Here is a 14,004-nt window from a genome sequence, read left to right as displayed (position 1 = left end):
ATGGTGGCAGGGTTGCCGAGGTGACCACACGCAAGCCGGCAGTCTCCAGACCAGGAATTGCAGGGTGCCATCTTTCCAAAGGGAAAGGCCCACTGGAAGGTTGCATGCCTGGGGCACGCGTCATCTGCAGCTGCAGAGCCAGCTCCCTCCTGGCCTCGGGCAGCCTGAGAACCAGCCTCAGCTCCTTTCCACAAGGGCCAGCCCCGCGGTCCGGCCACTCCTTGCCCTGACCTAACCAGGGCTCCCTGGCACTGCTTGCCTCTCCCCGCTCTGCCTCAGGACACCTGCTCAGACACTCAATTCAATTCGACGCTGAGGGTGGCTCTCTGGGCCCTTGGCACAATAGCCTTGGGGGGGCAGATGGTCACTGGACAGGGGATGTGGAAGACAGTGAACCTGGCGTCCAGGTGCTGTCCGCACTCAGGTCTACGGAGCGATGGGGGGAGAGCAGGTCCCGTAAGGAGACAGGGTTGCAGCCTGCGTAAACGGCCTCACTTCTCACCCACAGTGCAGGACGGTCCCTGGGTAGGGGTGGAGACAACCCTCAGCAACTCCCTCCAGGGCCCCCACTGCCTGCTTAAGAGAAGACCCTGCCACCCCTCCTGTGGGCTGCAAGGGACCTGGTGACACACCCTCCTCAGGGCCAGGGCCTGTCTGCAAGTGTGCTTAGCCTGGGAGGAGACTCCCTGGCTGGCCCCTACCTCCTGGGAGCCCGGCTCCCTCCCCCTCACTCCAGAACCAAACATCGCCCCAGCCCCAGGCCAAGGCCCTGGGCAGTAGTCATCAGACGCTGCCGGCTCTGTGCCTCCTGGACAGGCCCTACGGATTCTCAGTAGGGCCGGCACCCACCCTACCAGGAAGCGTGGGCTGGCCCGGGCCTGCCTCCCCTGCGCTGATAAGGGGTGGCCACACCCCCGACTCGCGTTGTATCCAGCAGGAGCAGACATCTCCAGCAGTTATCTCTGACCACCGAGAAAGCCAGCGTCGTCTCCTGGCGTCTGGGATCCGGGTCACCGCGGTGCTTCCTATGCAGTGCCTTCACGGCGGCTCCGCACTGTGTGGCCTCAGCCACACTTGGGCAGGGACACGGGCCGGCCTGCAGACAGCCTCGGATCCTCCAGCCATGCTCACTGAGGGCAGCGAGGGCTCCGGAGGTGGGCTGGGCAGGTGATCTCTGGCCACAGGCAGGCTCCTTGGGATGCCTGACACTAGCAGGAAAGTAGGGGAATCTTGCCAGTGAAGCCACAGTGCCAAGCCCCGCCCGGATCAGGGAGCTGCGCCACAGCCCAGTGTGCAGACTGACACCTGGTGTCCACAAATAAAGCACACCGCCTAGTTCCCAGGTGCCGAGGCTCACCTCCATGACACGTCCCAGTCCCCAACAGAAACGGACTCCTGGCCCTTGCTGCTGGGGGGAGGGGGAGGGCGGCAGCACCAACACTGTCATGGTTGTGCTCAAGCCCGCACCCCCAAGTGTCTAAGGGATGCCTGAGGCCGTAGCTGAGCCGCCAAGGGCTGCACGCTGAGCTCCAGCAACAAAACTGACCAGGTGCACACAGGTTGGGCAGGGGCCAGAGAATATTCCAAAAAGGCCAGTTTTGATCATCTTACATCATCCTGAGTCAAATATTCACACAGTAGCACCTACAGGCTGCTCTACTGAGAAACAGAGCGACAGCAGCAGGTTTGGGGTCTCCAGGAAGAGCATGCAGGGTCCCTAGTCCATCCTGCGAGAGTGTGTGGCGTGCCCAGCCCATGCATCTCCACAGGCGGCTTCTGGGAGGTGTGGCTGGAGGTCTCAGCCCAGTGTGGACCACCTGCTCAGACCCCCAATTCAGGCACTGCGGACAGAGGCGATAACACCCCACAGCAGCCTGACCACCCGGGTCAGCTGGGGAAGTGGCATTTTGCATGAGGGTTTCCTGGGATCTCTCGGGAGGAACGGTCTGAAGAGGCTCCTGCCCTGTCCAGTGCCGTCAGTCAGGCCTTGGAGATCCTCACTGCAAAATGCCATGCCCCAAAAGCACCAGCGTGGGGCTGAGTGGGCACAGATGCCCGGCCGGAGCGCAGCTGCAAGCAGCTGGCGGCATCTGCTGGTACCAGGAAGAGCCGGGAGCACATGCCAGCGCAAACACGGCACCTCTGCAGGGTCGCCAGGCGCTCCCAGTGTAGTAAGAGAACAGAAGACTGGGAAAAAAAGAAAGAAACCTTTATTTACAACCACGGGAGACCCACAGGAGCACGCAACACGAGAAATGTGCACACACTGACGCCCCAGGTGGACGCCGCGCCTCAGCGACCGACCCGCACCACCATCACCGTGACGTTGTCTGCTGAGCCCCGCTGCACGGCCTTGTTGGCCAGCCTGTTGCAGGCCGCCTCGTAGCGGGCGTCCACGGCGGGCTTCCCTTCTCGGCTCTGGATCTTCTCGTCCTACCCGCCAGGAAAGCAGGACAGTGACTCGGCGACTGGACTGCACTCGGCACTCCATCACTCCCCTGCCACTCCGGGCCGGGGGGGAGACAAGCTGACCAGGAGTTCCCCTGGCCGGGCTCATATTGAAAAGGAGCGTGAGGGCTGTCCTGGGGTACATGGGGTACACGGGGTCTCAGACGTCTACTAGAACTAACCGCGAGCACCCCTCGTGAGTCTCACCTCGAGGCAGGACAAGATGAAGTTCACGGCTTCTTCCGGGGTAAAGACCTTGAAGAGCCCGTCACAGGCCAGCAAAATGAACCTACAACCCAGGAAGAAATGACGGTAAAACGGCAATGGCCCAGAGGGCGGGTGAAAATAAACCCCTGCCTAAGAGCAGGTTGTTTTTACAAGTCGGCTTCCATGGGACCAGAGTCAGAGCGCTACTCATCACCTAACGGCAGGACTGACAGACCAGCGCCAAGACGGGCCTTCCCGGGACAGCACGCCAAGGCATCGGGCCGCGCTTTCTCAACAGCTCGGAAACCCCGTGCTGAAAGAGCACACCGTGGGTCTCTGCCACCACACCCTGTGCCTGACAGAAGTGCCCACTGTACACCCGGGATTCTCCCTTCAGCTGGGAGCCTGCCACCTTGGCCGGGCGCTCCCAGCAGAACGGCGGGGTCTGCCTTCCTCTGCTCACCCCACCCACGTCCCCTTTCCTCCCGGGGCTCCGCCAGGGCCTCGCCTAGGACACCACCGGGACGGGTCTGGCCCTGAGTAGTGAACCGCACACAACCCCAGGAGGGTGGCTGGAAAAGCCGGGCAGAGCACAGGCAGAGGCGGCCAGGACCCCCGGGCCGTTCAGAAGCCAGAGGAGCGGCGCAGGAGTACCCGGGGCCGCAGCTGGAAGAAGTCGCTGGCAGCCAGGGAACGTGAGGGGGTCCCGGGGGCTGGCGTGCAGAGCCGGGCAAGGCGCGAGCTCCTCGTGGGCCGCCCTGGGGCAGGAGGCAGGCTGCACTGCCCCTTCGACTCCGGCCGGCCGAGAGCCCTGCTCTCCCTGCCTCCCTCCTGCTCCCACCTTCGCTCGGCCCCACTGGACAGCGGGCACTGCACCCACTCAGCAGGTCTCCTGTGCCCCATAAGGCAAAGTCGTCCTCAACCAGGCCTTGCTGAGGACTCTACCCGGGCTGGCCATGGTGCCGAGTTTAGGCCTATGGAGTGGGACGTGGACAACTGAACAGATGGTCTCTTCCTCAGACCATCCTGCTCTGCTTAAAAACCTCTGTGGCGGGACCAGCAGATGGCGTGAAGCTGTTGTTGGACTCCCACGTGGTTGACCGCGGTTCAAGTCCTGAACCCAGTGGCTTAAAACTCACGCCGGGCACATGTGCCTGCGTGCCCAAAATCCTGAGAGGAGAATGGAGAAAGGATTGCAACGTGGCCATCCCCCACCCTGGGGGATGACTTTTCATTCTCCATCTCTCGGTCTCTCTGAGAAATGCACATAACTTATAGCAAAAATCTCTCAAATAAGAAAAAAAGGGAAAAAATCTTGCGTGGTTCTCCACCAGTTATGAACTAAAATCCAAACTCCCCAGCCCAGACCTAAATGCACTTCCCGTTCTGCCCAGGCCCCCTGCCACTGCCTGGCCACGCTTGGCCGTGTGCCCCCATAGCCAGGAAAGGCCCCTCCTCTGACAGGGACCCCGCCCTGCTGGGGGTCGCAGGTCTGGAGCTGTCCACGTGTGCCCCCACCGTGCACTCACAGGAGCACAGACAGCCCCTCTACACCCCCAGGCCCAGGACACTGCTGGCTCCTCCGCACCCCAGCCCTTCCTCTCGGCGAAGGCTTCATACGTGGGAAGGAGTCGGGAAGAGTCAGTCACGTGGAGGTTCCTGGTCCGGGTAAGGCCACCTTACCTGTCATTGGGGGTCAGCTGGCAGCGTCTGATATCCGGCACAGAAGTGACCCCACAGCGCTTGTACTGCCCATCCCCGATGGAGCGGGACACCTCCAGCACACCCAAGACACGTCCGTCCCTAGAGCAGGGAGACACTGTCAGCCCCCGTGGGAGTGGCCCCACAGCCACGCAGCCACATAGCCCCCTCCCAAAAGCACAAAGCGGCAGGACGGAGTGAGGCCACACCGTCAACCGTGCCGGCTCTTCTCAGCCTCGAGTAGCACGTAGCACTGCCGGGTCTTTGTTTTCCTGCTGTCCTTGTCCACTGTTCCTGCTGTCCTTGGCCACGGTGGCCCCGTGGACTGCCCAGCCTGACCCTGGAACCAGGGCCCACACCCCAGAGCCGGGCCTGACCGCACCGGGCAGAACCCTGGCAGCGTTTCCTACTCTGCAGCTCCTAGTGACGCCAACATGCGGCAGGGCCAGCACGGCTGTGGTGGGGGGACGGTGTGTGTGGGGGGACGCTCTGTTTCCCTCTCAGCCACCGTGGGCAGTGCGCCCAGGCCCTGAAGCCCATCTCTTCCCTGGGGCCGTGGGTCCTGCGGTGCTCTCTGCCTGCCTCGGGGTGCAGGGGTGCAGAAGAGCCGAAGGGGGAGAAGCTGCTACCTCCCTGGCTGCCCATGAATGGCCCCCTCTATAGCCCCAGAGCAGAGCGCCCACTCAGCCGAGGGTTCCCGGTGAGCTCCCGGCCTAACCCCACGCTGTGCATAGAGGCGGAGCCTCGGAACAGACGAGGGTGCGCAACCCTGGGTGCAGACGCACCGGCTGGCTCTGCGTTCAGCTCTCGGCCACAGACCCAGGCATGGAGCCGCTGGTGCACACGGGGAGCCGACGTTTAGCTCCCGAGGACGGCCGTACCGTCTCCCACAGCCAGACCACTTTACACTCCCGCCAGCAACGCACAGGAGTTCCAGCATCTCTGTGCAGTTTACAAAGAGCAAAAACCCGAACACCGAGAACCAACTGATGATTCTCCCGACCAGAGTGGTAGCATGCCCACGGTGAAATCATTTCACCTTGCACACGACACTCTGGCTTCAGCGTGGTGTGCAAGTCCAGAACAGAGAGGAACAGCCAAGAGCAGAGCTGACGAGAAGTGGTAATTCTGATACTAGATGCAGAACTATTTTGACTGACACGTGCTAAGGTTATTAGGTAGGAGCCAAGAATTTTTAGCATAACAGAAAAGACCTACAAATATTAAATCAAAGAAAAGACAATCCTGTAATGACAAATTCAAGTAAAAAACAGAAACCTACATTTGTGATTTAAAATGTGGGTGGGTGGGGACCAGTAGAGGGCATGATGGTTATGTCGCAGGACTTCAACATGGCCGACCATGGTTCAAGTCCTGGACCCAGCAGCTTGAAACTCATACCAGGCATGTGTGCATGCATGTCCACAATTCCAAGTGGAGGAGAAGGGATTGTGGCGTGGCCATCCCCCCAGGGGGTGATGTCTCGCTTTCTGTCTGTCTCTGTCTCTCCAGCGAGCACACGTGCCCCATAGCAAAAATCTCTCTAAAAGAAAACCTGTGTTTTGTCGCTCTGTCCTTGACAGACTTAGAATTAGTGACCACTCCACCCCACCTTCCATGAAATGGAGAATCCCAGCCAGCGGTTTCTGGTTCTTAAAGATTAATGCGGATCTGTGGAAAGAACAAGAGAACCAGCCAAGGGAGCTCCTGCTCACGGATCTGGGATGCCCTGGACAGATGGCATCAGGCACAGGGGCATCAAGGGGGTATGGGGGGGGTATCGCAGAGCGAAGGCAGCCGCTCCACGACTGCAATGGCCGCCTCACTCTGCAGACTAGTCACGAGAGGACTGAGGTGAATGCTCATTCTGCCTCTTTTCTTTTTTTAATGCCAGAGGGCACATGCACAACAGGGGAGGCCACCCCTAGTGGGGTCTGGTCACATATGAACATTTTCCTTAAAATTCCCACCATCCCAGGGGCCTAAGCTGCATACATGCGCATTTGGCTTGACACTGACTGGACTGGAACCTGAACCCGTTGGCCTGGGAGAACCAGTGTGTACCACCCGACCACTGCATGCTTCATGGCTAGCCCTTCTCTGCTTTTCTGGAAGAATCGGTTCATTCCCTGTTTATGAGGGAAAGACTGTCCTTACAGAATGGCCGGTAATAAATGTGGAAGGAGCCACAGACTACAGAAATCATCTTTTGCCATCCCCAGTGAAATGATGATTCATACAAGGATCATTAAGAGATGCTAAGACCGGGACCAGCAGTTGTCGTAATGGCCATGTTGCTGGACTCCCACATAGTCAATGGCGGTTCGCGTCCTGGACCCGGTGACTTAAAACTCACACCCGGCACGTGTGCATATGTGCCCAAGATCCCGAGAGGAGAATGGAGGAGAAGGGATTGTGGTGTGGCCATCCCGCCTGGGGGGTGATTTCTTGCTTTCTCTCTGTCTCTCTGTCTGTCTGGCGAGTGCACACGCCCTATAGCAAAAACTTCTAAAAATTTTTTTTTTGCCCCCCCCCATAAAAAAAAACTTTTAAAAAAAAAAAAAAAAAAAAGAGAGAGAGAGATGCTAAGACCATCAGGTGGCAGGAAGTGGAGCATGCACGGGGTCACAAAGTGTGCCCCAGATTACCTGCTGATGACAAGGGGCTACCTGGAGCCACCTGGTGGCTGCTCCAGGGCCCCGTGCTGGGACACGTCACCAACAGTGCATTACTGAAGGGAGAGGGCCTACTGCATATGCAGCAGCCCCCACAAACATCTTCACTAAAACACTTCATCTGACTCTAAAGGAGGCCTCACACCTGCCTTACAGTTACAGGAAAGACACAGAAACTATTTTTGTGGGGAAAAGACAGCTTTGGAACATGGGAGACCTGCCTCAGACGGCGAGCAGGTCAGAGGGCTCTGCTACCCGGCAGAGGGCCAGGGCCTGCGCGAGACAAAGGGCACTCCAAGCCCACTGTCCATGACCTAAGGCACCCGACTGCCATCCTGGGAGGATGTACACACAACACGGCGAGCCCTACTGGCAGCAACGGGGCTGTCAACAGAGAAATCGTCTCAGTCAGGCAGGAGCAGAACGCAGTTACGAGACAGAGATGAATGAGCACTAGCATGAGGGTCACACGCTCCACGTCCGTGACCAGGACAGGAGCTGCAGAGGCACAGACCGAACAGCACCGTCCACACCTGAGACGAGGCCCGTGACCTACTGCCTTCATAGACCAGGAGACCGTGGCCACCACTTCCTAATCCAGGAGCTCCGACTCCTCCAAGAGGCCTCCTGCACCACTGGCTAGACAGCCTAGGGCAACGGCAGAGACGTTACCAAAACAAACAGCAGAAGCTACACTTTGAAGGACAAACCGCAGTGCGCAGTGCCACCGAGAGAGAGGACTACCCCTCTCTCACCTGCAACAGAAAGTAAAATGTTAATGGTCGAATGCACAATCAATCAAAAAAACACTTCTTGATGCAATGTCTGCAGAGTGGAATTTCCCTCACAGAAAAGACTTTTGCTCTCCTTCAGGTGCTGTGGAGAGATGGCAGAAGATAAACCAGAGCAGCCTTGCAGTCGTCCAAGATTTGTTAGAGAGCAGATTTGGAACTGCTGAAGACAAGGACAGGCAAGATCTGGGCCTCTGTGCCAGGGAGCTGCTCCCAGAGAGGCCACAGTCCGCACGCACACAAGCCACCCTGCCCAGCCACTGCAGATGTCCCCCCCAGGAGCATGCACCTAAAACTGCAGCTTGCTCAGCATGACGGTGACAGAACTTAGAAACTCCTTAGGCACAGTTGAAGTGTTGCAAATGGGGAGTGTGAATTTGAGACAGGCTTTACCTCTGCAAATTTAGGGAGGCACATTTCTGGTACACGTTTGCTCCAGCTGGACATGTGAACCCACGGCCGCCCACCACCACCGGCACCACCAGCAGCAGGCTCTGAAACAGCCTCATGGAGCACACCATGTTCCAGCCTATCTGTTGCTAGCAGCAGAAAACTCTGAGTCTGAATAATTTAAGAGTCAGTCAGCTCACAGCCTGGAGGTCCGAGGTCTGGAGCCACAGCTAGTGGGGTCTCCTAGCTGTGTCAAGCAGGGAAGAGAGCAGCAGAAGGTGCACCCGTGTCCACACGTCTGTCTCCTTCCCTTCCTCACAAACCCCCCAGGAGTCGACAGCTGGGGCCCTGCACTAGTTACCTTAACCCTGATCTCCTCCCAAAGGCCCCGCTTGTCAGCATCAGCCAGATTACGTCTTCCCCTCAATCCTGCACGACCACATCTCAGCACACGTGCTTCCGGGAGAGTCAGGCCAGGGCCTGTGTTTCGCGAAAAGTGCTCCTTCTCTGAGGGCTTGAGGCCACTTCCACAGCTGACCGGCCTCCCTGCCCAGGGCCTCCGTCCCCCCTGGTTACCTGACATTTCCTCCAGCCTTCTGTATTCTCATTCGTTCTTCGTACTGGGTTGGATTATGCTCTTTGCTGAGACTTAAGGCTGCATGTTTCTGACTCTCCTCATTGTAACGACACAGGATTGCCTAGGAAGGGGGAGAGGACGACAGCCTTGTGAGGTTCGATGCGTCCAGAGCCCAGTCACCCGCTGGAGAGAAACGCTAACAGCAGAGCTGCAGGCTCAGCCTCCGTTGGCCCGCACACTCAGAGACGCGGCATCAGCCAAGCGCTAAACCGCAGGGGCCGTGGGAACACCAGTCAGGGAGGACCCAGGAGCTGGTCTGAACTCTGGTGCAGGTATTGCTGGATGGCCACAGCCACTCCCTTAGCCTGGCCGCTGTCACAGCTGTGACAGGAGTCGGGGCTCTTAGAGTTGGATCGATTCTGAGACTAGCCACTGTCACAGCTGTGACACTCAGCTTCATCAAGGCCACTTTTGGCTTGGGATAACACGACCAAAGATGTGAATCCTTGAAACAACCAGAGGTAAAGGGAAGGACAAGTGGGGCATGCTAGTCGAGTGCCCCGGCACGCCCTGGCCTCTGCAGTCGGGTCACGCCAGGGCCACGCCGGGGCACCGGGGCTGTGCTGGAGGCCCTGAGGCAGAGGGTAAGTGATGTACCTGAGGTCACACAGGAGGGACAGGGTTCAAGCTGGGCCTGACTCCAGAGCGGTTTACTTACTTATTTACTTTCTTTGGGGGGAGGACACGCTTCCCCCTGGGATTTCTAAGTCCCTTGGTCTACACACGGATGTGGTCGTTAGCCTGCTAGAGAGTCATCAGAACAGGACCTCCGCCCAACACAGAGGGCATGTCACACTCCCTGCTCCACTCCTAGTGCTCGGGCGTGAGTTTGATGAAAAACCCCCAAATGCATCGGGGGCGAGACAGAGTGAGCTGGAAATGCAGCACTGGAGCTGAGTATCTGACCCTGATGTGAGAAGGGACTCAGGCCAGCCTGACAAAGCCACCTCCAGGCTTACGTCAGTCCCCACTGCTGCCAGTGGGGAACACCACCTGGCTTTCTCCCTGGGCTCAGGGGATGAAGGGCTCCTAGAACTTTTCTAGCTATGGCTTTCGTGCTTCCCAAAATCACAATGATTTTGAGAAGCAGGGTGTTAGTATTTTTCATTTATTACTGTCAGAAGTCAGAGAAATAAAGTTTACAACTATTTGAGATACTTGCATATTGATGAAATTCAGACCCACATCACATATGCAAAAAAAAAAAAAACAAAACAAAAAAACCACAAGGGAAAAGAAAAACAAGGGACTGACTGGGGCAGTAGAGCCAAGTCTTCCGGAGAGTGGGCTGCCTCACTCAGCTGCGCCCGCGCAGCGGTCACGGCCCCGTGGCAGCACGCCCCTCAGCAGCACGCCCTCGGCAGCCTCCTGAAGGGAATGTCTCCCACCACCATCGCTGTCGTCTCACTCCCCATGAGACGTGCTGCCATCTAAGTGGACGGCCCAGAGCCACGTACCCGACTATCTCCGAGGTTGGCAATATAAAGAATGTTGTCTACGGCCAAGACGCACGTGGCAGTGGACCCATCTTTCCAGGCAGGCTTCCTGGAGGGAGACACATCAGAGACACAGTCACCACTGACAGCCGAGTACTTGAGACTCGGTCCCAGTGCTGACTCGGAAGGGGCTTCCGTGTTTCAAACGGACCGTTCCCTCGGTTCTGGTCTCCCTCTCGATTTAGCTCATGACTCTAGGCGCCTATTTGGTGCTGGGCACTTTCAAGCATAGACGCCAGCCTGGAGCGCTCTCGGGAGGCCCGGCACGCAGTGGGGAAAGTACCGGCCGGGCTCCATCGTGGCACACTTACTGACTCGAAGCTTGTCTGAGGAACTCCTCGTCGGTATGCTTAAACGTGTCCAAAAGGCATCTCTTCACAGTTTTCTCTACACTGATCACATCTCCTGTTACAGACGGGCCAAAGAAAAGGACTTCAAGCAGGGAAGATTACCCTCCTCCTACTGTCATTTTGCTTTTCGACTTTGACACATCGGTTAACTCCAAAACGAGGCTAAGAGCCACTCCGTTTTCTCACCTATCAAGGCAGTGCTATCTGAATTTGACTTTCTCATTTCCCAAGTGCACAGGTAAAATACTCACTGTACCTCAGAGATGTCCAAGAGAGGTGTCACTAACTTAGAGGTATGAAAGTACCATGCTAGGCCACACTGCTGAGCCCTGCCTTTTTTTTTTTTTAAGAGATTTTTGCTATAGGGAGCATGTGCTTGCTGGAGAGACAGAAACTGAGAAATCACCCCTGGGGGTTGATGGCCATACTGCAATCCCTTCTCCTCCATTCTTCTCTCAGGCCTCTGAGCATGCACCCGAATGCCACTGGTGTGAGTTTCAAGCCACCAAGTCCAGGATTTGAACCACAGGTGACCATATGGGAGCCCAGTACCTAAACCACTACACCACCTGTTGTCCTCGCTCAGCCTCGCTCTTAACGAACTGTCAACAATTCATTGCTAAAGTCAAAACGGCGCATCTGACTGATGCATGTAATTACCTAAATGGTGAAAAACAAAGTATGTGTTAACCAATTTAGTTGTCTCACCTTTAGGAAATTTCCTGATTAAGTTCTGATGCAAGTTCTGTGCAGCAAATTTTGAAGCCCGAATTCCTCCGTGTCCATCAAAAACAGCAAAATAGGAAACCCGAGTACTGGAAGAACAAGTTAAAAGTCAACGCAGTTCTCCTGGCAAAGATCTCACTTCCACACTGAAGCTGTTTTATTATGGTTAGGTTTCTGTCTTCGGGCACGTGTGCTTGCCAGAGACAGAAGGCGGCAAATGGGAAGTCACCGCCCGGGAGGATGGCGACACTGCAATCCCTGCTCTACTCTCCTCTTGGGGTTTGGGGCCAAGCCTGATTTTTAAGCTGCCAGGTCTAGGACTCAAACTACAGTAGGATATGTGGGAATCCACTGCCTTAACAACCATACACCTGCTGCTCCTTCCCCACTGAAGCTTTTAAATCACAACTCATGACCATTAATAAGACAGAAAAAGTAACACTGACAAGACACCAGTCACACTGTCCCAGATGGAGGAGAAAGACTGTGACATGGAGACAGCACACGTGACTTCCATAGCATTTTAAGTTAAATATTAGAAACCCACGCTGGCCTCAGAAATCGAGATCTCTTTATAAAACTAAAATTCCTAAGTTTTTTCCTATTTATACTTAGCAGTTCAAACATTAACGCAATTATTGATCCAAGAGAACATCATCTATAAAGGCAGAGTAGGAGCTCCAAAGGTATTGCTTGACTAGATTTTAACTAACACGTCATTTTAAAGCCCAGCTTGCCTGTCTTAATCATGTTCTCCTTTAAGTTTTGCCAGAAAATGCATGACGTTCATACATGGGAACTTCGAAAGGTTTGTGGGAAAATGGAATTAAAATACGAGTTCAGGGCTGGCCTAAGCCACGTGGTTAGGTGCAGAAGTCAGCTCCCACATGGCCAACTGGGCTTTGAGTCTCGGTCCACTGGGATTCATGCTGGGCGTGCACACACGTGCCCGGGATCCTGATGGGACTGGGCTTTGAGTCTCAGTCCACTGGGCTTCATGCTGGGCGTGCACACACGTGCCCGGGATCCTGATGACAGAGAACTGGAGGAAACTGCATCTGTGCAGTTTCTTTATAAGATCCATTTCCCATAAATGTTGAATTGCTAGAGGCTGCATGTGCTTGCCAGAGAGAGAGAAGCCCCCAGTATGATCAAGCACAGGTTTTCTGTCCACTTGTCTTTTCCACCAGGATTCTGGGCATGCAGCCAAAGAGCCTAGTGCTGTTTTTTAAGCTGCCAGGGCTGGAACTCAAACTGCACATGCTCATCTGGAATCTGGCTCCTTCAACCACTGTACTACGAGACCTGTCCCACCCCACCAACATTTTGAAGAGCCCTTTTATGTGTGATAAAAAGCAGCGAACACACTGTTTAAAGAAATTAACGAAAATGCCTTTAAGAAATGATGTTTATTCTGGGACCAGCAGTTGGCATAATGGCTATGTTGCTGGACTCCCATTTAGTCGACCACGGTTTGAGTCCCGGATCCAGTGGCTTGAAATCACGCCGGGCGCATGTGCATGCAAGCCCAGGACCGTGAGGGGAGAATAGCAAAGAAGGGATTGTGGCATGGCCATCCCCCCAGGGGGTGATTTCTCGCTTTCGATCTCCGTCTCTCTGGAGAGTGCATGCCCTCTATAACAAAAACCTCTCCAGAAAAAAAAAAAAAAAAAAAAGAAATGGCATTTATTCTATAGAGCTCTGCTTTCAAACTCTGTAATTCCACTCTGAACTAGAATGTCACGAGCTATGAGAGAGTAAACGCCGTCTGTCTTACAGTTCAGAACGCCTGCCACCTTAGCCTGGTGTACGGCGGAGTGTCCCCAGCTAAACCTCCCCAAAGGGCTTGCTCCCCTTGCCCTCGGGATCTCTGCCATCGCTCTCACAGCCATTCTAAGCACAGCACCAAGAACGACGGCCGCCTCGAGGCCAGCAGTGAAGGCACTGTGGCCTCTGCAAGCGACCAACTGCTCTGGGGGGACACGTGAGCCACCGGGCCATGTTCCCATCCACGTTAACCACAGGTTGGAGTCAGCTCATGTACGGAAGGTACAAGGAGACTTCAAAAGTTTGTGGGAAAACGGAATTTATGTACAAGCTTCTTTTGGTACCAAAAAAAAATATCAATCCATGCACAATTTTTTCAGAATATACATTTCCATCACCTTCTTGAAGGGGCGCCCATGTGTATGACGTAGCCCCAGGTTATGAAAACCGTGATATATATGCCATTAATTACATAATACATATATATTAACGTCGAGGCTACGTGCTACCCTGGCTGCTTTTTCTCCCTATGCAAGAGCTCAGCCAGAAGGCTCCGCCGAGCACACCCGGCTGGGGTACATCCCACTGTCTCTCTTCTTCGTGCCCTTTCCGCTCCTGATCTCTGGCCCTGGGCTCCTTCGCAAGCTCTCCCTGATCACCACTCACACTGTCAGCAGCGGCTTCCCACTCGATCTTTCTGGGTCACAGACTAAAACTCTTCCCTGCCAGACGCGATGCCTGCTCAGTGACGCCCTACAGAACCACACCGTGGAGTCACCTCCCACACAGCAGCTTCGCAGCCGCAGCACAGCTGAC

At 55.7% G+C, this 14,004-nt stretch overlaps 1 protein-coding gene across 1 annotated transcript in view; it reads right to left on the bottom strand.

Annotated features, from left to right (window-relative positions):
• Nucleotides 1-2,192: 2,192 nt before the first annotated feature.
• The window catches only part of ILKAP (ILK associated serine/threonine phosphatase), a gene marked incomplete at its 5' end in the record, with an annotated part of 17,390 nt that continues 5,578 nt past the window's right edge, over nucleotides 2,193-14,004 (bottom strand). The window contains 7 exon segments of the mRNA XM_006151946.2: nucleotides 2,193-2,433; nucleotides 2,656-2,737; nucleotides 4,339-4,458; nucleotides 8,789-8,910; nucleotides 10,307-10,394; nucleotides 10,657-10,750; nucleotides 11,404-11,510. Of these exon segments, the coding sequence (XP_006152008.2) occupies nucleotides 2,293-2,433; nucleotides 2,656-2,737; nucleotides 4,339-4,458; nucleotides 8,789-8,910; nucleotides 10,307-10,394; nucleotides 10,657-10,750; nucleotides 11,404-11,510 (754 nt within the window).

The sequence above is a fragment of the Tupaia chinensis genome, unplaced genomic scaffold, assembly GCF_000334495.1.
Source record: "Tupaia chinensis unplaced genomic scaffold, TupChi_1.0 Scaffold000332_1, whole genome shotgun sequence".
Taxonomy (NCBI): domain Eukaryota; kingdom Metazoa; phylum Chordata; class Mammalia; order Scandentia; family Tupaiidae; genus Tupaia; species Tupaia belangeri.
The sequence above is the reverse complement of the archived record's forward strand: the minus strand, read 5'-3'. Positions and strand labels throughout refer to the sequence as shown.